Below are 26,790 nucleotides of genomic sequence, written 5' to 3'. Positions count from 1 at the left end.
GAAAATTTGGTCCATATATTAAACATGCTTGCACGTATTAGTATGAAACTCGGTACACATATAGACCTCATCGGGCCGAACAACTTTCGCGCTCTAAGTTAATCGCCACGCCAACAGGAAGTCAGCTATTAAGGGTTGTTTGAAAAACGCATGCTCTGGAATTTGATATACTCCTCCTAGACGATTAATCCGATCGCCACCAAACTCGGTCAGCATGAAGTCAAGACACTGATGATTAAAAATTGCCAGGGGATTTTTGATATCTCGAACGGTTTGGCCGTGGCGAGGCAACGAATTTATGGCGAGAAAAAGGAAACAGGAAATGTGTTATAACGTCTTAATACATATATTGATCTTTATGAAACTTCACGAGTGTGTTCGTTATAGGAGTCTGATCACATGGATGTGACTATTGTGAGTCAAAGTTATAGCGCCACCAACTGGCAGCAGGAAGTGTATCACTTTTTGAAATGTTTTGAGATCACCCTCTTATTTTTACCTGATTTGCTTCAAACTTCATCAGTGTAATGTCAATACACAGCAGATGTAGACCTATGACAGGATTTTTGATATTTGAAATATTGTTGCCATGGCAACAGGTCAAACTGTAATAATATTCTTGAGTGTTTTTGAGGCTCTTAACATGCTTCAAATTGCATGAAACTCGACACACACATCAATATTGTCAACCAGTAGACATGGACAAAGCCATAGAAATGGGCGTGGTGGAGGGGCTCAGTAGCGCCACCTTTTGACAAAAGTGGGGGTTAGTTTTTCCTACAGTCACCAAACTCGGTACACATATTATTCTCATCAAGCCGGACAATTTTCTAATTTACATTCATTAGCTCCGACCAACAGGAAGTCAGCTATTTTGGTTTGAATGTTAATTTTTTGAAAAAACAGGCTATGAATTTTATACTACTACTCCTACAGGGTTTATCCAATTTACACCAAGCTTTTTTTAACTTGTTGCTAACACATTGAAGTTGTTTAATTGCAAACGGATTTTGGATATCTCAAACGGTTTGGCCGTGGCGAGGCAACGAATTTATGGCAAGAAAAGGGAAACAAAGTGTTATAACTTCTGCATACATTAATTGATTTTGATGAAACTTTGGCTTAGTCTTCGTTGTACAAGGCTGATCACATGGATTTGACTATTGTGATTCAAAGTCATAGCGCCACCAACTGGAAGCAGAAAATGTGTCACTTTCAGCATACATTGAGATCACCCTCTTATTTTTACCTGATTTGCTTCAAAATTCATCAGAATAATGTTAAAACTTGGCACATGTAATCCTTTGAAAATGGGCAGGGAGGAGGGGCTCTATAACGGCACCTTGTAGTGCAGTAAATGTGGAGTGAATTTGACATAGTCCTTTGATGTTTAACCGTTTTAAGTGCCTATTGCCCGCTGTGCACAGTTGCCCTGAAGCCACCGGGGTGGCGGTGCCACCGGGCTTGGGCCCGCCATCGCTGCTCGCAGCTATATTTATTATTATTTTTATTTTTTTTCCGTCTTCCGGGGCTTTTTGAGGGCCTTAACATGCTCAAAAACTCTTGAAAATTGGCACACACATCGGAATCTGCGGCCATTAGGACGCCGGAGAGGCTGGTACCCGGGCGTGGCAGGGGGGCTCAACAGCGCCCCCTTGAAAAAAGTCTGAAAATTTGGTCCATATATTAAACACGCTTGCACGTATTAGTATGAAACTCAGTACACATATAGACCTCATCGGGCCGAACAACTTTCGTGCTCTAAGTTAAACACCACGCCAACAGGAAGTCAGCTATTAAGGGTTGTTTGAAAAACGCATGCTCTGGAATTTGATATACTCCTCCTAGACGATTAATCCGATCGCCACCAAACTTGGTCAGCATGAAGTCAAGACACTGATGATTAAAAATTGCCAGGGGATTTTTGATATCTCGAACTGTTTGGCCGTGGCGAGGCAACGAATTTATGGCGAGAAAAATGAAACAGGAAATGTGTTATAACGTCTGCATACATATATTGATCTTTATGAAACTTCACGAGTGTGTTCGTTATAGGAGTCTGATCACATGGATGTGACTATTGTGAGTCAAAGTTATAGCGCCACCAACTGGCAGCAGGAAGTGTATCACTTTTTGAAATGTTTTGAGATCACCCTCTTATTTTTACCTGATTTGCTTCAAACTTCATCAGTGTAATGTCAATACACAGCAGATGTAGACCTATGACAGGATTTTTGATATTTGAAATATTGTTGCCATGGCAACAGGTCAAACTGTAATAATATTCTTGAGTGTTTTTGAGGCTCTTAACATGCTTCAAATTGCATGAAACTCGACACACACATCAATATTGTCATCCAGTAGACATGGACAAAGCCATAGAAATGGGCGTGGTGGAGGGGCTCAGTAGCGCCACCTTTTGACAAAAGTGGGGGGTTAGTTTTTCCTACAGTCACCAAACTCGGTACACATATTGTTCTCATCAAGCCGGACAATTTTCTAATTTACATTCATTAGCTCCGACCAACAGGAAGTCAGCTATTTTGGTTTGAATGTTAATTTTTTGAAAAAACAGGCTATGAATTTTATACTACTACTCCTACAGGGTTTATCCAATTTACACCAAGCTTTTTTTAACTTGTTGCGAACACATTGAAGTTGTTTAATTGCAAACGGATTTTGGATATCTCAAACGGTTTGGCCGTGGCGAGGCAACGAATTTATGGCGAGAAAAGGGAAACAGGAAATGTGTTATAACTTCTGCATACATTGATTGATGTTTATGAAACTTCAGGAGTGTGTTGGTTGTAGTAGTCTGATCACATGGATGTAACTATTGTGAGTCAAAGTTATAGCGCCACCAAATGGCAGCAAGAAGTGTATCACTTTTAAAATGCTTTGAGATCACCCTCTTATTTTTACCTGATTTGCTTCAAACTTCATCAGTGTAATGTCAATACACAGCAGATGTAGACCTATGACAGGATTTTTGATATTTGAAATATCGTTGCCATGGCGACAGGTCAAACTAATAATATTCTTGAGTGTTTTTGAGGCTCTTAACATGCTTCAAATTGCATGAAACTCGACACACACATCAATATTGTCAACCAGTAGACATGGACAAAGCCATAGAAATGGGCGTGGTGGAGGGGCTCAGTAGCGCCACCTTTTGACAAAAGTGGGGGGGGTTAGTTTTTCCTACAGTCACCAAACTTGGTACATATATTGATCTCATCAAGCCGGACAATTTTCTAATTTACATTCATTAGCTCTGACCAACAGGAAGTCGGCTATTTTTGTTTGAATGTTAATTTTTTGAAAAAACAGGCTATGAATTTTATACTACTACTCCTACAGGGTTTATCCAATTTACACCAAGCTTTTTTTAACTTGTTGCTAACACATTGAAGTTGTTTAATTGCAAATGGATTTTGGATATCTCAAACGGTTTGGCCGTGGCGAGGCAACGAATTTATGACAAGAAAAGGGAAACAAAGTGTTATAACTTCTGCATACATTAATTGATTTTGATGAAACTTTGGCTTAGTCTTCGTTGTACAAGGCTGATCACATGGATTTGACTATTGTGATTCAAAGTCATAGCGCCACCAACTGGAAGCAGAAAATGTGTCACTTTCAGCATACATTGAGATCACCCTCTTATTTTTACCTGATTTGCTTCAAAATTCATCAGAATAATGTTAAAACTTGGCACATGTAATCCTTTGAAAATGGGCAGGGAGGAGGGGCTCTATAGCGGCACCTTGTAGTGCAGTAAATGTGGAGTGAATTTGACATAGTCCTTTGATGTTTAACCGTTTTAAGTGCCTATTGCCCGCTGTGCACAGTTGCTCTGAAGCCACCGGGGTGGCGGTGCCACCGGGCTTGGGCCCGCCATCGCTGCTCGCAGCTATATTTATTATTGTAATGTTATGTGCTTTAAGACATGAGGTAGTTTAATGCTGTCTCTTGTGCCGAGAGCAGCTCAGCTGTGTGTGTTTACACTTTCATCTGTATTGAATGAGGCGTGGCTTTGGACGGCAATTTGCAGGGAGGATGGGACCATTTGCTTTCAGTGCTAGTAGGCTAATGTTAGCATTTCTCAGATCACCTACTGCACCTTTAACCCCTTAAGCCTGAATTGTACCGCCGGAGGGCCCCTCCCCAAAATAAATAAAGAAAATAAATACATTTCTGAGAAACCACTAACAGGAATAACACAAAATCGGTATCATTTTAAAGCTTAGAAACTCAGGCCGCCACCTAGGTACCCCCAAAAAATTATAATCATATATCATGCCTTGATCATCACAAAATAGGTGTAATTTGAAAGCTTAGAGTCTTGATTAACTCATTAGCACTGCTAAAAAATACAACAACAACAAAAAAAAATCATAATTTATGAAATATTTTTTGTACTATGTACTGCAATATGTCAAAAATATCATACAGCTCAGATAATCATGTGCCATATGTCATTTGAAAGGTCTCACATAGTAGAATTCAATGAGCATAATTGTTTTGTGCTTTGACTGAACTTGAGTGAGTTTTTGTACGTGAAACCCCGAAAGACCCATATGTAAATAATATACAGATGCTTTATTTATGTCACGTTTTTGCTCGTAACTTCATGAAATATGCTCCGATTGTGGAAATTTGCACATCATTTACAGCAACATCTAATGTCATATAATCCAATAAATCGATCACAAGAAGCAACGATTTTAAAAAAAATGGCCTTTTAGGGGGTGCCAAGGGCTAAATAAAAAGGCTACCTTGGTTCCAAATGCTATAACTTTTGATTACTTTATGCTATCACCAGAAAATTTGAATCAGATGCCTATTTAGCCTTTTATTATCAGTTTCTCAGCATGAGAATGTCCAAATTTAATCTTTAATCTTTCAAACAATACCAACCTTTTGACTCTCCTTGCTATAGTTTTGGAGTTATGAGTCTTTACTTTTTTGTATGTCACTCAGAAATTAAACTCTGAAAATGTCTTCAGGGCTTAAATGGTTAAGAATGAGAATAGGACCATAAACTAAACTAAAGTCTTACCAAAATTTCCTATCAATGTTGAAAACATTTTTACTACTATATATTTTTGTGTAAACCATGATACTTTTTTTTTTCTAGATTCATTGATTCACAGAAAGTCCAGAATAGCAGCATTTATTTGAAATAGAACTCTTCTGTACCATTATATGTCTTTTTGCTGTCACTTTTGATCAATTTAATAAGCATTGTTGCTGAATAAAATATATTAATTATTATTATCTTTTTAAAACTTTGAACAGTATTCTGTTTCCTTCCCAGATGATTCAACTTTTTTTTTATTTTTTTTATAATAACACTATGATCTCTAACATGGTGCAAGTTGTGTCACTGGACCCGTGAAAATCCATATAGAGACTTTCAAGTTCAGTGTACATAGCAGAAATTAAATATAGTTAGGCCTCTTTGTTTTTGTTCTTTCTTCTTCTTGATTGGAGGACAACTTAATAGCTCATCCCACTCTTCCTACATCATCTGTATTGGTCCCACTAAAGTATTTTTCTATTTTTTACAAAGGTATGAGTAAGTGCTTGTGCTTAGGTTGCAGAGAGAGTGGCTGCAGAAAGGGCAGAGCCGGTGGGAGAAGGGAAGTCCTGTGGGTATCAGATCCGTCTGCAGAGGTGAGTGAATCAGATCTGTCATTCTTAATCCTGTAATACCCATTCCGGTTCTATGGTGGTTATTCTTTTATAGCAGAGTTCTGGCAGATGGGTGGAAAGATTATTTTTTTCTCTACATTTTATTTTGCCTGTCAGAAAGATTGAAGTTCTCTTTCTCAACTAGCCAGAAACCCTAACTAATTTATGCTTTGTACACTTGCAAAAATTCTTATCTAGGTTTGCCTTGGGCTCTATAAAGCAATAAATCTGTTTTCAGGTTTGTTTAACAATATTGAGACCAATTTACTGTAGCAATTTAATTTAATTAAATTTAGACTGTTTAATTGAACTAAACAGTAGTAGTTGTTTAACTGTTTGATATGGATCTTGGGCTGTGGATTGCGATTTGTATGACAATACAGTAGTGGAAACTAAGAGATTCAAACCGCACTGAATATTTTACACTCTGTCTGTCTAAGTCTCTCAGAGATGGAACATTCTGGCCTAGACTGAGGCATTATGATGAACTGAATAAGCCTTAAAATTTTCTTCTAAAAATAGTCCTATTGAAGACACTGTATGTTTTATAATGAGAGAAAAATCTGATTATTTTAGTAGAGGTGAAGATAGTTAATTTATCAGTTGATGGAATTGAATTTTCTTTTGTACTACAGACAGCTTTTTTTTGCTGTGATTTTTTTTTTTTTTTTTTTCTTTGTGCTTCCTCAAAGAGGTCAAAGCATAACTTTTAACAATCTTAGTCTATTTCCTTGAGCCCTGTTATAATATTAGTCAATATTTATATTTTTTTCTTCCTTTCTCTGACCCTCTGAGTCACAGTATTTATTCACATGCTGCAGTTTTTCCAACAACAGGGCCGCAAAATGTTCTGTGCTGAAATATATTGCTTGAACTGTCCAGATCAGACTAACATGATAATGAGGGACCTTGTTAAAAATAAACCATTTTTTCTTTGAGAAGGTTATTCAGAGATTTCACACAGATGGTACAGGCCAAGCATTTTGATGTTTAGGAATAATATCTGTCCTACTTTTCTCCTTGAAAGTGCTTTTCTCGTAGTTCACCAATACTGGGTGAAGTTGTTGAGGTGGAAATGTGTAAGGTGGTGTGTGTATTCATCCTTGTGGTGTTATGTTTATGCAGGTTAGTTTCAATAGTCATTTCAAGTTTTGAGTTGATTCAGTTGATCTGAAAGATACATTGTTTTCATAAAATATCATCTTTTTAAAAAAAATTATCCTCTTTATTTCAAAATATCAAGATTGATTTTTTTTCATGATATTAATACAGTTTTCCTACAGCTTGTTAAAAAAAGAAAATAAGTACTTAAAGTATTTTTTTTTTCTTTGAGGAGAGATGCAGGAGAATTTGTGTGTGTGTGTGTGTGTTTTCATTCAAGCAAAAAAAAAAAGTGGATTAGGCAGCGAGGTCACTGGAACATGTTGTGTCCAAGAGTAGGTTGCCTCTCTTCTGAGGGGGAAGATAGAGGACTGATTAGAGCTTGCTACCAAATATCTCACGACTCTTCTTCTCTCAGTTCCTTTTTTCCTATACCCATTTCTTGTCCCATGTCTCATTTTTAGTGGTGCCAAGGCAAGCATTACCATTGCTATAATCATCATTTACTCATCCTCATGTTGTTCCTAAACTAAATTTTATGGGTTATCTTCGAAACACAAATGAAGATATTTTTAATGAAATTAGCTTATATTGAATTTGAGCTTAGTTTTCTGTCCCTTCATTAAATTCCACCAAAACTTGTGCCAAATTCTACTTTTTGCCATTTTTTTTTTTTTTTTTTTTTTAAATATAGACTTTTATTCACATATAAGCACTGCCTAATGCACACAGCCACAGAATAATTGGAGACGGGCCAAAGTGGTAATGCCACAACCTTAAAATGCTTTTGTTCTTAAAGGATTAGTTCAGTTTCAAATAAAATTTCCCTGATGATTTACTCACCCCCATGTCATCCAAGATGTCCATGTCCTTCTTTCTTCAGTTGAAAAGAAATTATGGTTTTTGATGAAAACATTCCAGGATTATTCTCCTTATAGTGGACTTCAATGGCCTCCAAATGGTTGAAGGTCAAAATTACAGTTTCAGTGCAGCTTTAAGGGCTTTAAACGATACCAGACAAGGAATAAGGGTCTTATCTAGCAAAACGAGCTGTCATTTTCGAAAACAAAATTAAATGTATATGCTTTATATAAACAAATGATCACCTTCCAAGTGGTTCCACCAAAACTGCACTTTCGTGTTCTTCCGAAAGCTTATGCTGTATGTCCTACATCTTCCCTATTCTACTTACGAAAAAATTTAACTGGCACTGCTTTTGTTCCGTAAGTAGAATAGGGAAGGCGTAGGACATACAGCGTGGATGACATGGGGGTGAGTAAATTATCAGGAAAATTTTATTTGAAAGTGAACTAATCCTTTAAAACACTGTTGTGTGTAGGACTAATTTCTTATGCAGCTCATCCCACGCCTCCGTTGATAATTTCAAAACGTCATTTTAGAGCTAGTATGGCGGCTTGTGCAGACTAATGCAGTTAGTTAGAATATTAGAATTAATTAGAATATCATATATATATATATATATATATATATATATATATATATATATATATATATATATATATATATATATATATATATATATATATTATAATATACAGTACAGTCCAGTCCAAAAGTTTGGAACCACTAAGATTTTTAATGTTTTTAAAAGAAGTTTCGTCTGCTCACCAAGGCTACATTTATTTAATTAAAAATACAGTAAAAAACAGTAATATTGTGAAATATTATTACAATTTAAAATAACTGTGTACTATTTAAATATATTTGACAAAGTAATTTATTCCTGTGATGATATTCCTGATAGTGGCCTTCAGCTCTTCTGCATTGTTGGGTCTGGCATATCACATCTTCCTCTTCACAATACCCCATAGATTTTCTATGGGGTTAAGGTCAGGCAAGTTTGCTGGCCAATTAAGAACAGGGATACCATGGTCCTTAAACCAGGTACTGGTAGCTTTGGCACTGTGTGCAGGTGCCAAGTCCTGCTGGAAAATGAAATCTGCATCTCCATAAAGTTGGTCAGCAGCAGGAAGCATGATGTGTTTCAGAAAACACAGTGGACCAACACCAGCAGATGACATGGCACCCCAAACCATCACTGACTGTGGAAACTTTATACTGGACCTCAAGCAACATGGATTGTGTGCCTCTCCTCTCTTCCTCCAGACTCTGGGGCCCTGATTTCCAAAGGAAATGCAAAATTTACTTTCATCAGAGAACATAACTTTGGACCACTCAGCAGCAGTCCAGTCCTTTTTGTCTTTAGATGCTTCTGACGCTGTCGGTTGTTCAAGAGTGGCTTGACACAAGGAATGCGACAGCTGAAACCCATGTCTTGCATACGTCTGTGCGTAGTGGCTCTTGAAGCACTGACTCCAGCTGCAGTCCACTCTTTGTGAATCTCCCCCACATTTTTGAATGGGTTTTGTTTCACGATCCTCTCCAGGGTGCGGTTATCCCTATTGCTTGTACACTTTTTTTCCTACCACATCTTTTCCTTCCCTTTGCCTCTCTATTAATGTGCTTGGACACAGAGCTCTGTGAACAGCCAGCCTCTTTTGCAATGACCTTTTGTGTCTTGCCCTCCTTGTGCAAGGTGTCAATGGTCGTCTTTTGGACAACTGTCAAGTCAGCAGTCTTCCCCATGATTGTGTACCCTACAGAACTAGACTGAGAAACCATTTAAAGGCCTTTGCAGGTGTTTTGAGTTAATTAGCTGATTAGAGTGTGGCACCAGGTGTCTTCAATATTGAACCTTTTCACAATATTCCAATTTTCAGAGATACTGAATTTGGGATTTTCCTTAGTTGTCAGTTATAATCATCAACATTAAAAGAAATATTTCAAATGTTTATATCAGTCTGTGTGTAATGAATGAATATAATATACAAGTTTCACTTTTTGAAAGGAATAAGTGAAATAAATCAACTTTTTGATGATATTCTAATTATATGACCAGCACCTGTATGTGTGAACGAGAGAGCGGGAGAAAGAGAGCATGTGCTTTCAGTACATAATAAAACTTAATTTTGTCACAAAAAACATGGGAATAATTTGTTGTTTTTATCCTGTTGTTTACTATATTTATTTAGTCAGTGTCATTGTGGGTTTTGGTTCTTTTGCTGTTGTAGGCTGTAAGGACCTTTTGCACACCTTAGAATATCAAATATTCTAATCATGGAAGCTCAACTGTGCTTGCTTGATGCCAAAGAATGATAATATGCAAGTACATGAAATTTTATGTTAAGTTAATGTTGATTTTGATTTCCTTCTAACTGAATGATTGGTTACCAACTTCAAAATCCACATGCCCTTAAAATAATTTATTATGCAACTTAAACTAAAAAACCTATTAAGGAAGCAGTCAGACCCTGCTAATGCTAAAACAGGAGTTAGTGAAGTGAGCGAAGACTTCAACTCATCAAGTGTCTAATACCCCCTTCACACAAGTCACGCATTTGACATCCTTCAAGAAATGAGAGAAAAGCATAGAGAAGGGTGGGTACTGAGAGGTGTGTCAATGTGGAATTGGTTTCAGCTGTGCCGAGAGAGATGGAGTGATAATGTGAAAAAGTGTGAATGGGATTGCTGGGGAGAAGAAAAATGGGTTGTTAATCTTGAGGAAGTGTGGAGGACTGGACCTGAGAGAATTAGGTAGAAGGGCTGAAGGCAGGGAAAGAAATGGAGAAGGAGAGAGGTGAAGAGAAGTACAGATGCAGGTGGCCTCTTCAGGCCATAAGAGGTTAATATGTGCAGGGCCTCTCGCTTTTTCTTGTTTTCTCCTCTTTTCCTCACTTATACATCAATCTAAAGCCTCTGGTGCTCCCAGATACCTTTCCCTATTGCCCTAGTCTGTTCGTATCTGACAGTGTGTGGGAGCAGGTAAGGAGGTTTAGCATAGTCTTATGAAGTCTTATGAATTGCAGAGTGTTAATATGTAAAATAGAAAGTTCATTTGAATTACTGACACACACCTCATTGTTAGGCTTGTTTTTTTCCACTAATCGTCTTGTTCACTCTTATGTTCTAATAATAATAATGTGCCTGAGAAGTGTTCTCTTTAAGAGGATAGTTCACCTTATTAAAAACATAATACTCTTTTGTTCACCCTCATGTCATTTCATAATTACAAACATTTGACTTTCTTCTTGAAGTATATATCTCGAAGTATTGAAGCTTGTGTTGTATAGACCACTTCTAAGACCACTTGTGAAGCTTTTTGTTACCATATATTTTCATTTATTTATTAATTTATTCAGTAGTTTATTCATTCATTAATGCAGTAGTTTATTTGTGTATTCTTTCATTTGTGTATCCATTAATTTATCTTTATATAGTATATGTTCTTGCATACTCATCCTGAAACAGCACTGTTGCAGTTATATTTTAGTACTTTGTCGCTTTTAATATGTGTAGCATTTTGATTTTAGTATTTTAATTTCTTTTAATATTGTAATTGAAATTAAATGTATTTTTACACAGACTTTTCCTATTTTATTTCTCCTTTTCTCCCCACCCCCCACTCTCTGGCACTACTTTCCAGTCGGTTACCACGGAAACAAGGCTCAGTGTTGTATTGTACAACGGGCATTATTCTTCAGTGGCTCCGCTCAGATCCGTAAGTGTTCTAAACCTCTTTTTCTCTACTCCCTTCTGCTGTTTCATTACTCCCCTCCCCTCAACCTCTGTCTGTCTGCTTTGGCTTTTCTTTACCCTGTAAAAGGCGCCGGTGTTTAATCACTACACAGCTGCTGTACAGGGCGCACACATGCACTTATACATACTCAAAGCAGTCAAATATATAATTGCACATACATTCAATATCACTCAGTGACTCACATCAACTCTACTTCAGCAGCTGCAGAGGGGAGATGCCTACCGTTCACCATGCCTCTTAGTTTGACTCATCCACTCAGACAGCTTTCACCGCAACCCACATAGAAAACACATTATGTACTTTTTCTTTTTTTTTCTTTTCCCTCTCTTTTGTTTTTCTGCTGACATATTCGTACACACAGAAGTCCCTGATAAAAGCCTGTTAGGGATCTGAATGCTGTCATGCTACTTTCACACATTCAGTGTTTGGGAATGAGAACAGTGTTTGCTTACAGCTGTGATTCTCGAATTGCCCTGTTCATGCCGAAGCTTACAGGAGTGGCTTGAATACTTTCACCGAATAACTTTTATGATTTATTTATTTTTTTTGACTCTTGTGATAGATGTGAAGTATTTAAGCATATGTGGCCTTCAAGAAGTTAATGTAGTTGTCTTGTTAGTTATTAGTGTATAGCTTCAGAGCGTCAAGGCTTCAGGAATCTTTCCTCTTTTCTGCTCTAGTTATTTCTTCTCATCCATTCACAAATATGAAAATACTGTCCCTTGCTTAAGTGTGTATGTGTGTGTCTGTTTTTTTTCTTATTCTGTTTCTTCAGATATCTCTCTAGTGTAAGTCATCTGATCCTGGATGAAATTCATGAGAGGAGTCTTCAGTCTGACGTTCTTCTCACCATCGTGAAAGACCTGTTAATTGCTCGAGAGGACCTAAAAGTAGTCCTCATGAGTGCAACACTTAACGCAGAAAAATTCAGCAAGTATTTCAGTAAGAGAATTAATATAACTTCAAATAATTCAGATGGATGAATCCATTTTTTTTTTTTTTTAAATTTTGTAGTTGGAGCTATGCATTTAACAGCATTTAGGACTGTTTAACTATCTGTCTTATGATATATAATTGCCTAATACAGCTCTCTATACTCCTCAAAGGAACAGAGTGTGCCAAAACCTAGCATATGCTAAATCGGTTTAGCATTTAAGGGGAAATAGTCAGATCATGAGCAGTGGGAATCTAACCATGCAATAATGATCAAGCACGTAACTATGGCCAAAGACTATAGATATAGAAAGACGGTTCACTCCTATTAGTTATGAATGGGAGAAACTGCAATGTGCAATATGGCGGAATATGTCCTGCCTTCTAAGTAAAAGAGCCAGTCGCTGATTGATAAATTTATTGCGTCACTGAAGCTGCCGTTAGAGGCTCTGATCCCCATAGAAAACTGAGACTCTCGCTTAGGACTGCACATGCACATGGGCTCGTCTAGCCTGAAAAATAAGCCTTTTTAATGCTATTTTAGCATAAGAAACAACATTTATGGGACAGTTCATGTCAGATTTTGTTGCTAATTTGAAATACTTTGTTATTTAATTGGGAGTTTGCCAAGCAGTTTTTGAGCTTTCAGCATTCAACATTCAAATATATAGGACTTGGTCTTGGATGCCCAAAATAGCTGCCTGTAAGCATTGCAAATATGGCTGTTGAGTGAACAGACTTTATTTGAAATGGAGTTTGCTATGGTAATCACTGAAGATTGCATATTCTTTCTATTACAGATAATTGTCCCATGATCCATATTCCTGGATACACATACCCAGTAAAAGAGTTTTTACTAGAGGATGTGGTGGAATTGCTTAGGTGAGCTCATTTACAAATGAATATTTACAAAATACAGTACCATTTCTAAAGTTTGGGGTCAGTAAAAAAAGTTGGGTGCCTTTAAAGGATGCCTTAAAGTGATCAAAAGTGACAGTTAAGAAAAGTATAATATTAAAAAGTTTATATTTCAATAAATGCATTTAAAAAACCTTTCTATTCATCAAAGAATTCAAAACAATTATATTAGGAGCACAATTGTTTTTAACATTAATAATTAGAAATGTTTTCGTAAGCAGCAAATCAGCATTTTGGAATGATTTCTGAAGGATTATGTGACACTGAAGACTGGAGTTATGATTCTGAAATAATTTACATTTTAAACATTGAAATAAAACGGTTATTATAAAAATTAATAATGTTTCACAATATTACTGTTTTATTAAAGTCTTATTGTTTGTTTGATCAAATAAATGCAGCCTTGGTGAGCATAAGAGACTTCTTTCCAAAACATTTAAAAATCTTACAGACCACACACTTCGGAATGATAGTGTGCATTTTAATACTTATTGCACTGCTGGATCCGTCTACTTAAGATAGTAGCTGTTTTACATTGTTCCAGCTGGTCCAAGGTGGTTTAGGTGCCATTAGCTGTGAGGTTGACCTAGTAGAGGTCAATTCATTCAGAGCTACTAGACCACCTTAGGTAAGGAACCTGGCAGGAACCTGGTTGAATGAGTTAAAGGATTAATTCACCCCAATATTAAAAATTACCATTTAAGCAGCTCTTTTCCATACAGTTCATCAGTTCGTACATTACTAACCACAGCTTTTTGAATTGGCATGAGAATGATTAAATGATGACACAATTGTAATTTTTGGGTGAACTATTCCTTTTTATTTTTTTATGGTTTTAACTCCATTTTAGATTTTCCCCACATGAAATAGCACAATGTCTTACAGTATATGCAGGATAGAAGCTGACTGACTGAATGCTGGGAATGTCTTCTACCTTTGGTTTGTAGATTCCAGCCACAGCAACAGGACCGAAGACCTCGCTATAGAAGAGGGTTTATGCACGGCCAGAACACACGGCCAGAGAAAGAGCAGAAAGAGGCCGAATACCGTGAGAGCTGGCCCTGTTACACCCGTACGCTCAGAGATCGGTCAGTCTTTTTTGATAAACAGTTCTGTTTCCATATTGAACAACAGCAATCACCACTTCATGCTTCGAAATGCACAAACAGATTAAAGTAATTGATCTATTTGACGAATTGTCTTATGGTGAGGCATTACAATGGCAAAGTTATTTAATGCGGTTTAATAATACGGCTATTGGCGAGCTGGAGTTAGGCAGCTTTGACATTTGTCTTGCAGCTGTTAAAGTTAATTCTTGAAGCATAAATATTTAGCAGTGCTTTTGTTGAGTCACTGAGATGTAATGTAGCATGACCTCTCTGCTCTGTGATTGGCAGGTACTCAGACAGCACCATTGACACGCTGGAGATGATGGATGATGATGAGAAGATCAATCTGGAGCTTATCGTAGGATTGATCCGACACATTGTGATGAAAGAGGATGTGAGTGTCTTCCCTGTATGCCTGGATGTTTTTTTGTGTGTGTGTGTGTGTGTGTATTCAAGTGTGTGTCCATGTGACTTGGCCGAATCAGGGACAGATGGTGAGCCTCGAGTAAAGCAGAAACATGTTTGCATTAAATATGTGCTAATTGGACTGCTTAGCAGATGCTCCTACTCTCCTCTCCTCTCCTCTCCTCTCCTCTCCTCTCCTCTCCTCTCCTCTCCTCTCCTCTCCTCTCCTCTCCTCTCCTCTCCTCTCCTCTCCTCTCCTCTCCTCTCCCAATACCACATTTACATCCTGTTCATATCACTACATGTTCCTACTCTACAGGGAGACAATTAGTCTGAATTCTCAAATATGAGAAATATGATGCTCATGTTATTAACCTCCTTGTATACTCCTTAAAGGGCTCATATTCCATTTTCCATTTTTTCCTATTTCTGACCCTTAGATAAATGAGCTGCTGTGCCTTTAAGGATTTTTCTCAAATGACACCCTAAGCCCTTGTGGTTATCCTCTGAGTCACGCTTTGGTGACGTAAGTCTGTGCAGACCCATTGGTCTTGTCAGCATGTCCTTGAGGGTGAATGGGTTATGAAAATGTACATTTATAGACTAATTCTTTCGAATAGATCAGCATAAGTATTATAGTCAAGAGTCATGGTGTGTGTTTTAAATGTACACTTCAATATCTTTATTAAAATCAGCAGTAAAATAATAATAAAAAAAAAGGATTGTTGGATTAAAAAAAAGAAAAACAAATGGATGGTACAGAGGAGAAATTAAGACACTCCTGGAGATTGCATTTATTAAAATGAAATGCTTCTTAAGGCATATAGTATATTGCATTTAAAACTGAATGTGGCTATATAAATGATAAATTGCGTATATTCTTGCCTTTTCAATTTATTTTTTATTTTTTGTTGACTGAAAGATAAATAAGGTTAAGTTTTAATACACTTTTATAAATGCAAAACTAGGGATGCACCGATCCGATACTCTGTATCGATATCGGCTCCGATACTGCCATTCTTTGCCAGATCGGGTATCAGGCAGACAAGACCTATTCAAATCCTATATCATGTGTATACTTATATGATGTTATTGTTAAGCCCCACAAAAGGCACAAAAAAATTATAAAGTGTCATAAAGTTCCAAGTGTACTGAAGCCATTCCATAGTTTAATGTGAGGTACAGATGAATATTTAAGTTTTTTTAAATTCAATTTCAAATAAACTCTTCTTTCCGCTGAGGCTGTCAGTACAGTCATTCAGCATTCAAATTGCATGTCACGTTTGGTTACAATAGTCAACACGATGATTCAATGTTCCTGGTGTTAGACCTGTAGATAAAGGTCTAAGGTTTTGTGTAAAATTACTATTTTGCTGGAGTATTTATTTCTGTTTCTAAATCATGCTACTTTCTCCCAGTAGAGAGTACTATCTATCATATGTTGCTGCCTCATTAAAAAGCTGCGCTATACATTTAAAAGAAATGTAATTTAATTTTAGAGTATATATTTATATATAAATATATTTACTTGTTTATAACAATACAAAGAACAATGTGTAACATTTTACCAGATTTAGTGCTACACTTTTATTTGTTCCCCACTAAATAATGTTTTTCCTTACATGTTTAGATTTTATACAATTATTGTGATTTTCTAGAGTAACTTTTGCTACTGACCTAGTTTGTAATAGTATTTTTGTTGATTATAGATTATGATGATTATATATTTTTTTCATTTGTTGTTTTTTTTATAATTAAGTTGTATTTAGTAGATTGTGTTAAACACAAACAAGAGTGAATATCAGTTCAACACACAAAGGTATAGAAATTCTACATTGATTAAAAAAAAAACAAAAAAAAAAACTGTGCTGTATTGGTATCGGCCATTACTCAGAATTTTTGGTATTGGATCGGATCTGAAAAAATGGTATCGGTGCATCCCTATACAAAACTTCCTTCAGGAAATATATTTGGTTAAACAGTGAATAGGAGTAATGTCATATCTATATCTATAATGATAAAAATCCACCCACACCTTTTCTTATAATCTCCATATATCATAAACAGTCTCTCCAAACGAGCAGTTGCAGATTTTCCCCTACTCTTATGGAGTAGTGGGAAGCCCCACCCATGACTGGTGACTGAATCTGCCCTATTAGCTTAGCTCCCACCCTCAGTGAGCTGTACACAGTCCGCTATGTTTATCTCCTCACCAGAGCATTTAACAGCAGCATTCAAGTAAGAAATTCATTCTTATTAAAGGTACTAAAGTTATTTAATCAAGAGCAGTGAGTGTTTTTCTGTTTTTCTTTTGTTGTTCGGTTCATATTAACAGCATATACAGCAGTAGGTACCGTATATTACGCTGCTATCACTTTAATACACAGATCTAATATATACATGCAATTTCTTTCCCTGCTGTTTACATTCACATGTAATGTATTTGCACAGGTATTTAATCAATTTATGGGTGAAATATGAATATAATAAATGGTAACGATGATTAATTATGATACATATATCGACCCAAGAGGGAATTAGGCACATATGTGACCCGTCACGGAAACCAGGGACACAAGTCGGTAGCACAACTCTTGAGCAAAATGAGAAAGAAGCATTTTTTTTTCAAAATTGGTGATTTTCGTTTTTTTGCAGAATCTGTTAGTTGAGATCATGAAGAAGCCTTTCCGTGTTTGAGATAGCAGTATTGGTATATTTAAAAGCATACATTTTGAGGTTGAAATCGGCTTGTTTTTCGGAGATTCTAGCACGCAGTAGGGGCGTGTCATTGTCTGTGTGTATTTCCATACTGGGAAGCGTGGCTACTTATTATGCAGCGCTCTGGCCAGCTCTAGCTGATATCAAAATTCAATGAAGAACCGTGGCCGTTACACCAAAAATGTTTTGAAGTACTTCTTCGACAAGCCGGATGCTTATGAACAAGCGCTCACTGATTCTGAAGACGATCTGAGCGATAATGAAAGCGGCATAATAAGACATTACCTCTCTGGAGTCGGGTAACGCGCTGGCGCATTTTGCAGGATTTTTTTCACATTGCAGCAAAACAGACTTAAAATACTCCGTAATTTTTTGTCATAGAGACATAAGTAATATATCAATTGAAACTATAGAATGTCTTCTTTTATTTGTGTACACTCAGAGTAAAAACAAAATGTTGTGCTTTTTGAAAAATAAAGAAAACTAACATGATGCGTGATCTCTCGTCTCCCTTTGAACGAAGTCCAATCTGATAGTTCTCAGAAAATTAACTGTAACTTAGTGAATACTAATCATAAAAAATTATACTTATGTCTGAAAAAACGTTGAAATGTCACGTTTTAAAACGTGTAAGTCAAATCGAAAACAAATCTTCTGTGTTTATGTAATCTGTATGAAAAGAGAGCCATGTCAGAATTCTGTGATTCAGCTCATTATCCGCTAACGCGGCCAAGCCCACGGAGCCAGCGCTATTCAGACGCAAATTCAGTCAATACATGCATTCATCATCTCAATCGTGTATTTATTGTCTTGAAAAGTGTTTTGAATAGGCATAGTTAGCGATCTCTGGCCTCTGTTAGTCCAGTTATTTCCTGGATTGCCTATTCTTCTTTAACAGGCTTCTCAGGTGAGAACATTTCATTTCATGATTATAGTGACCAAAATGATCACGGTTATCACAGAATCCTATTCAAAAAGTCAGTTCACCAAGTTTTATGTAGAAAACCAGCAAATAAAAAATAAAATTAGCATCAATATGTACTTTTTCTTTACATAAACATTAAAATAATAACATTAAAAATGATGGGCAGATTTTACAGGAGTGTCTTGCAACATGTTATCTACAATGCACAAGTTCAAATAAAGTTTTGACAAAAAAGTCACATATTTCAGCCTCTAAATAATTTTTATAAAAGTCAAAAAAGATAAATTACTGTCATTTACAATGCACATTAACCTTTATTATTAATAGTATGTGGTCCATGCAGCTTTACAGGGGGTATGGCTTATCTAAATTCGATGTAAATGAGCCCTATTGTCACTCCCAGCAGGTGAGAACAGGCAAGAAATGCAACTTTAGAGGCGTTTTTCTCCCTATAGAGCTTTCTTGAGTGACTACCTTCAAATGGCCACAACTTCTCCAAATATTAACAGATTTCCATGTGTCACACACCGTTGGAAAGCTTTGAGACTACACTTTCAGAATCTGTGAATAACTCAAAATGCCCCAGAACCGACTTGTGTCCCTACTTTCCGTGACTGGTCACATATATTGTGAATTAATTACATCGAATTATAATCAGTTACATATATGATTAGTTCTGGTTTAATAGTTATTTAGAGAAACTATATTAGTTTGTCCAGCAAACCGTTAGCTCCTCACAGACTGTTAGAAAAAGAATGTTATTCTCTGGACATTAAATTAACATTCGATAATAGCATCAAAGCGTAAAGCAATGTTGCAAGGTCGAAACGTAAAAGTGACCTGGTTGTTATGAATGAGCAGCAGAGAGCAACGAGAGACAATTGGGAGACACAGGAAAATGTTTGTGCTTGTCTTTTATGGACGAGCAAGCAAACACACCTCCTTGGGTGAAATAGCCAATGACATAGGTGCAAAGTTGTCGGGCAAAACTTTCCTTTGTCTTGTGGCTTGATTTGCATAATTTATGGAGGCATCAGATAGTGTATTTTCTTCACAGTACCATTAAAATAGAACAGTGCATTTTGCAGTTATGTGACATACATCGGTGAATGAGATGTGGAGACCAAAGCTCTAAAGCTTTAAAAAGAGACCAAACTTGTCAGATAAGAAAAGCATATAAAAGAAGTTATGGTTTACAGACAAATTTATCATTAGAAATGACACTAGCACAACTACAGTCATTTAAACTAAGTTTAAACACTCAGGATACATACATGCACTTGACATACACGGGTACATTTTGGCACAGTCATATTTTGAGAATAACTGTACATGCAATCTCTAAGCATGTTTGTGTGTGTGTGTTGGGTTTTTGTGTGTTGGAATTTGGCTGGTCTGGCACTTAATCCACATGAGGAGCCCTTTGATGTCCCAAGAGCTAGGAAATGGGGTTCTCTGGCACTTTTGTGGATCCGCTGAGGTTAAACAAAGTGCTCGTCTTTCTTAGACTGGCCGGAGCCAATCCGTAATTTACACGCACAGTTCAGGAGGCTAAAAGCATTCTGAAGATGCCAAAGTTGGTTGGCTAAGACTGATTCTTGTACAGACGTTACAACAGACATAACCGACAATGTTTGTGAACTTTGTGTGTTTTTGACAGTTTAACTTTCATGATGATGAAGAACTGCAAAGTCATGTGAGCGTGGCCACAATAGAGATGGTTATCAAAACCAAACAGATGTTTTGTTAGTTATTGGCAGAGTATTCGATGCACAAGTTGTACAGGCTCCGCCCTCTTCTGGAAAGTGGGGTGGAGAGCAGCAGCTCATTTTTCCAGTTTGAGCTAAAACCTTGCAGACATATTCTGGGGACACCTGATACTTATATCATGTAAAAAGGGGCATAATAGGTCCCCTCTATATATATATATATTTAAAACATTTTAATTCATGTTTTAAAGGGGTCATGACATGAGAATTAAAATTTGTCTTGATCTTATGACATATAAGAGGTCTTTGTACCATTAAAACATCCTGCAAGTTTCAAAGCTTAAAATGCCTTCATCATTATAAACAAAGCATTTATTTAATCAAGCTCCAAAAACGGCTCGTTTTGATGTTGGAGGATCTGTGACATGTGACATTTACATTGGATACAGTTTTCAGATGCGTGTTCAGCTGAAAGTCCACTGACCTTTACTAGAAAAGTGCAGCATGTCCAGATACAGCAGTGTGGATTATCTTTCAGGAGGCAAGTGTTGCGACTGGCTAATTAAGAAGCCAAACCATAAAATTACAGATCAAAAGCGGTTTTAATTAACATTCTCTGTAGATTAAGCACCCTTGTTGACTTCACTATCTTCTGACTGACTCTCCGCTAAACTTAAATTCAAGAATGCGCATGTCTAAGATGGAATAAGCTCTGGCTTGAAAACATAACCTCTAAAATAGCAGGCAAATAAACTGCTCTGTACTGAATGAAATGGTCTCATCACATTTCCCTTAAAGTATTTGTTGCCTTTATCTGGGTGGAAGATGAAGAGCAAGGTTTTTGTAGTAGGGAGCATGTGCGTCATCATTGTCACAGTCCTTGATGTCACGGCAGAACAGGAAGATTAAGTATTGGTAATTAACCATAACATTTGGGAACACTGGGTTTTTTTATTGTCAGGTTTGTTTTGCTCCACTCAGAGGAATATAGGTCATAGAATGCTCTGAAATGTATTCACAAACATGCACACACCGATTCCTGTTCGAATGCACACTCTTGCTTGCACATGAGCATGTCACTGGTTAAGTCGATTCTGTTTAATTTGCCATGTACCCTTGATATGACGTTGCCGGGGTGTTAAATATAGAACCAGGGCCGCCTGGGAACACTTCATGTTTTATCTCCCTCCTACCCTCCGTCGACACACTCTGAATTTTTATGAGGGTAAACCATCAGATTGTTTTTGCTAACATAATAGATTTGATTCATTCTATCTGACTTTGGTAGGCGGCTCCATTTTTAGGATGAAAATTACCCCTCAGATTGCAGTGTGGGAATGCAATTTGTGTTTGTGGTGATTTAGGAACTGTCTGACAAAATTTTCTAAACTTATCTAATGACAAAAAACCTGAAAACACTGAATTTTGACAATCTAAATTCATTGATAGTGTCTTTTTTGCAAGTAAGTTTGTGTGTTTGAAGTGACTAAGCTGTTAATGGTCAGATTTGATATGACAAGTGATGGTAGGCTGTTGTGGGTGGCTGCCAAGTTGTTATGCGGTTGCTAGGGTGTTCATGGTTTTGTAGTGCCATGTTGTGTGGTTGCCAGGGTATATGTGGTTTACATGCCCAAGTGAAAAAGAGTCCATTACAAACTTTTTATACCATATTTCATACTAATAAATAATATAATAATATAATATAATTAGGGCTGTCAAAATAACGGCTCTAGGTTCAAAGGTCAATACGGGATGGATTAATCTGCGTTATTTTTTCTCAGATTAATTAACCGAAATTAACGCATTACAAAAAATAACGCAGATTAATCCATCCCGTATTGACCTTTGAACCTGAAGCCGTTCTCGAGCTCTCTGTCTTCATTGTAAGCACTGTCTTTGCTTTCCGTCTACCTCACACATAATAATCTAAATCAACTGACACAATGCTAAAATTTTGTAAGACCGAATCCATGTTTCACGAGGTGCATACGGAGAATGTTTTTCCTGAATAACCGCTGGGTGTGAATAGTGCTCAAAAGAACGTCACCTCATCTTCTCTGACAGGCACGTGCAGCTGACATAAACCACACTTTCAGTAAACAAAAAGAAAATCCTATCCAGTGGTGAAGTGTTTTCTGTGTTAACAAATCTTTTGCAATATCCTAATAACAGTCGCTGTTCGCACGCAATGCGTCAACGTCCGCTAATGTCCAATTCGCGACCTAATGACTTATTTGAACAGATTAATTTTAATGAATCATGACAACAACTGTCCACCGTCCACACATGAATCATTTGCTCGAACAACTCTGAAATGAGAACATAAGTGTGCTTACCCCATTTAGCAAGAGTGGTTAGTAAAATTAGCCTTAATAATCCACAATATTTTCAGGTTATTTAAATGTCAATCTGTAGTAAATTAGGCCTACCTATAAAATCAGTTAGTTTAGACTGGAGTGAGGTGAAACCAGAACTAAGCAAGTTGTTGTTAGCTAGGTGCATTCGATTGTATATGGTAGAAAATTATATTATTAGTTAATATAACTTCTAAATGCTACTTTTTATTACTTTTCAGGTTTAGCAAAAAAGCATCTTCTCTTACAAAGCTATAAAATCACTTTTTTTTTTTGCAAAGAGGGCAATAAAGAATTACAGTGAGAGTGACGGGTACTTTATTGTCAGTATTAGGCTCGCAGATCACGTGGGTAGGACACTTTTTACTGTTTGTGTGGATGACCATGTCTGTCACCACCGAAGACCATTTTTGACCCAGGAAAAACCCTGCATTGATTAATTTAAATTGAAATATTTAATACTTTCACAGCAAAAATTATGTATGCGATTAATTTTGATTAATTAATCACAGAGTATGTAATTAATTAGATTAAAATTTAATCGAAAATTAGATTAAAAAAATCGATTGACAGCCCTAAATATAATATAATATAATATAATATAATATAATATAATATAATATAATATAATATAATATAATATAATATAATATAATATAATATAATATAATATAATATAATTTTATTACTGTGATTACAGCTAAATTGCTTCCTTTTTCAGTGTTACATGATCCTTCAGAAATCATTCTAATATGCTGATTTGGTTATCAAGAAACATTTCTTATCAATGTTAGTTATGCTTCCTGTTTTTGTGGAAGATTATCTGGAAAAATGTTCGTTACATTTTAGATAATTTTACTGTCACTTTTGATCTATTTAAAGCATACATACTGAATAAAAGTATTACTGATTTAAAAAAAAAAAAAAACAGTTTTTTGAATGGTATCAAAAATATGATTGTGAAATTGTTGATACATTGGCTGCTTTGTCTTTCAGGAAGGAGCAATTCTAGTGTTTCTGCCTGGATGGGACAACATCAGCACCCTAAATGATTTGCTCGTGGCTGACCAGATGTTTAAGTCAGGTAGATTATATATAAACATATTTTCTAAAGTTTCCCTTCAAAAAATGATGCAGTTATTATGCTTTTAAAGCATATCAGATATATGAATGTATCTTCATAAAATTAGAAAGATCAATCAATTTTTTTTTTTTTTTTTTTTTTCATGATAGAACTGAGGTAATTAGAAATAAAATGTTTAAATAGATGAATGCCTAATTATGGGCTGGTGATGAGATTGAAACATTATTGGTCATTCGGTGTTTCAGTAAAAAGTATAGTACTGATGAAATAATTGTAATGCTAAAACTACTACTAATAATACAAAATGATAAGGTCTGACAGACTGCAGGGCTCATAAATATTAATTACATTGGGTCTCATTTTTTAAACAAATGTACGACAGAAAACTGGGTGTAAGGCTGTTTTTTTTAAGCGTGAACTTGTGTGCACCATAGTAAATCTGGTGGATAATTTTAATGGAAGAATTTTATTATATTATTTTCCTTACCGGGTCCGAAAACCAAAGCTCATTAATCGATCATTAACCATTAAACGACAAGATTACAATGTAAAATTAAAATTAAATTAGAATAGATGGGTGTCTGTGACCCATTAAAAATACCACAAATATCCCCACCCCAGCTTTACATGCACAAATAGCAGCATAAACAAATATAGAAACATAATTAACAGATTAACAAAATAAAAAATAAAAACAATGAGACAAGTAGTATAAGCTACGCTAATTTTTGTGACAGTAACGTATTGTATTTGCCCAACCAAACACATTTCGCACCTGTAAAGGAGGCCGTTTAGTTGGATATTGCAACACAAGTGAAGTACAAAGCCTTGTTTGCATAATGAATAATAGTTTAGCTACCAAAAGTTGCATGGCAAATATGGAAACATTTGGATTCTTGCCAAATAAGAGTAGATGTGAGCCCAATGCTGTTTCACTTTAGATTTAAAACATTTTTGGATTGATGTTTGTATGATGTTTATAATGAATGCTACTATAGCTTATTTTGTGTTTTATTTTATGGTATAAATATATAATTTATAGCAACTTCATTCTTGTTCTGTTCTGAATAGCATTAAATTTAAGGATTTGTTTTGGAGTGAAAAATAGCATAGGCTATAGTGTTAATAATGTTTGTAAATGATTTGTTTTATTTACCAGTTTTTAATATACATATAAATTAATGTAATTGTTTGCAATTACGCAAGATCAGTTTCTCTTGCATGAGATTTACTTCCTCTTCTTGGTTGGGTTAAGTTTCTTCATGTAAACTCTAGGGCCAAGGCTTCTAAACCGTGAACTTTTAGGATTGTGATAGTCAAATGACGATTGTTTTTAGCTGCCACATTTGTCAACGTACAATCATTTCCACAGTGGGATTGGTGACATATGAGTGTTTCATGAATCACATGTGATTCCTGTCGTAAGATCATTTCTGCGATCGGATCTACATTAGATTGATAAATGAGACCCATTGTCTGTGTTTGCTCAAACTGATTTACTGAAATCAAATCATAAATGATAATAGATGAGCACTAGTGAAAAGGCTAAAATATATATTGATGATCATGATAGTAATTCCTATCAAACTACATCATTTTGACAGAAAAAGACAACAAGGAATACTATTTGCATGTAGTGTATCAACTCTACATGGTATGAAAGGATCTCTCGCTTTTTCACTCTCTCTTTGCATGTGTAAGAGAAAGAGAGACATTGCTTTGAGCAACGGTGAGTAAGAGCTAGAGTTACAGTGCATCAGAGAATGCTGTGTATCCATTTATATTAATGTGAATAGTGTGCTGTAAAGATGAAGATGGAAGTGCAATTTTCTGCGGTCCAATTCACTGTATCCCTTCTTTATTCAAATTTAAAACAGCTCTAAAACACATTCTGTCAGACTGTTCAAGTGTAAAGCGGTTATAGGACATATCACATTGAAACTGTATCTGTGCTGTGCTAAACTTATTTTTAATCTCAGATTCATTCACTGGTGAGTGAAATCTCACAATTCATTAGTCAGTTGCTAATGACATTATTTAGATGTCGACTAGTGTGTGATTTCATCACAGTGTAGAGGTTTTGTTTTTATAGGAGCAACAAAATAAATCCATTGTTTCCATGAAAGTGAAACAATTTTTGGTCAGCAATATTTCAGTTGACACACTCATTGACAGAAGTTTTAAAAAGTGCATTTTCAGGCACATCTACATTTGACTTTACACAGAAGAAATGACAAATACACAGTTTCTAAAATCTCAGCTCTGTTTCAGAACGGTTTATCATCATCCCCCTTCACTCTTTGATGCCCACGGTCTCTCAGACTCAGGTGAGTGTACACAGCTGTGGCAAGCTCTCTGCCTCCCACAACAGCTCTCAAATGTGATCTTTCCCTCCAATCTGACTGCTGGATTGAATTCGCTAAACTCTACTACACTGTGTGCAGAATTATTAGGCAAGTTGATTTTCTGATCAAATTTTTTTTCCAAGCACATTTTACCAATTCCAATCCACATCAATCTTAATAACTACTATTAATATTGTTTTTAATCATTTATAAGTGATATATAATTGTTCATGAAGGCTGGAAATGAAAAAATGCCCTATATTCAGGTGTGCAGAATTATTAGGCAGGTTTTCTTTTACAGATAAAATGAGCCAAAACAGAGATTTAACTCAGACTGAAAAGTCAAAAATTATTAAATACTCATGAGAAGGACGCAATACTAATGTAATACTAGAAATTGCAAAGTTAAAGCATGACCATTGGACAGTGAAATGCTCAGTGGGTCAGCGGGGTCATACAAAAACAGCTGGAGAAGAAAAGACACGTTAACTGCAAAATAAATAATTAAGAATTAAGGTGAAGAATTAAGTGTGAAACCATCAGGAACCCTTTAGTCTCCAGCGCCACCATTTCCCAGTACTGAAACCTACCTGGAGTCTTCAGAAGTGTGAGGTGTCAGGATCTCAGAGACTTAGGTTAGGTGAAGAATCCTAAAAAATGACCCGCTCTTAATAAGAATCACAAGCTGAAGTGTTATAAAATACATGAAGACTGGGTTTTTATAGGCCTTATAGACAGACAGCTTGAGAGTGACTCCTGAAGGACCAGCACCACATCCTCTTGTACCACTGTTTGAAGAATTTATCTTCCAGAATCTGGCAGTAAGTTTTGGAAGATCATTTAGTCCATCTCTGCAAGATAGACATTTCAGGGT

At 36.2% G+C, this 26,790-nt stretch overlaps 1 protein-coding gene across 2 annotated transcripts in view; it reads left to right on the top strand.

Moving 5' to 3' along the window:
- Positions 1 to 26,790, top strand: part of dhx36 (DEAH (Asp-Glu-Ala-His) box polypeptide 36) — a 64,917-nt gene that overhangs the window by 18,550 nt on the left and 19,577 nt on the right. For both annotated transcript variants that reach the window (XR_010895484.1, XM_067389855.1), the window contains exons 6-13: positions 5,600 to 5,679; positions 11,303 to 11,377; positions 12,192 to 12,358; positions 13,150 to 13,231; positions 14,215 to 14,355; positions 14,665 to 14,770; positions 23,484 to 23,571; positions 25,843 to 25,898. Coding sequence is in view for 1 of the 2 variants with exons in the window: in XM_067389855.1 (XP_067245956.1) it covers positions 5,600 to 5,679; positions 11,303 to 11,377; positions 12,192 to 12,358; positions 13,150 to 13,231; positions 14,215 to 14,355; positions 14,665 to 14,770; positions 23,484 to 23,571; positions 25,843 to 25,898 (795 nt within the window). In the remaining variant the exon portion in view is untranslated. The remainder of the gene's footprint in view (positions 1 to 5,599; positions 5,680 to 11,302; positions 11,378 to 12,191; positions 12,359 to 13,149; positions 13,232 to 14,214; positions 14,356 to 14,664; positions 14,771 to 23,483; positions 23,572 to 25,842; positions 25,899 to 26,790) is intronic.

This window comes from Chanodichthys erythropterus, chromosome 7 (assembly GCF_024489055.1).
Source record: "Chanodichthys erythropterus isolate Z2021 chromosome 7, ASM2448905v1, whole genome shotgun sequence".
Classification (NCBI taxonomy): domain Eukaryota; kingdom Metazoa; phylum Chordata; class Actinopteri; order Cypriniformes; family Xenocyprididae; genus Chanodichthys; species Chanodichthys erythropterus.
Note: the sequence above shows the minus strand (reverse complement) of the source record. Positions and strands in the feature narration are given on the sequence as shown.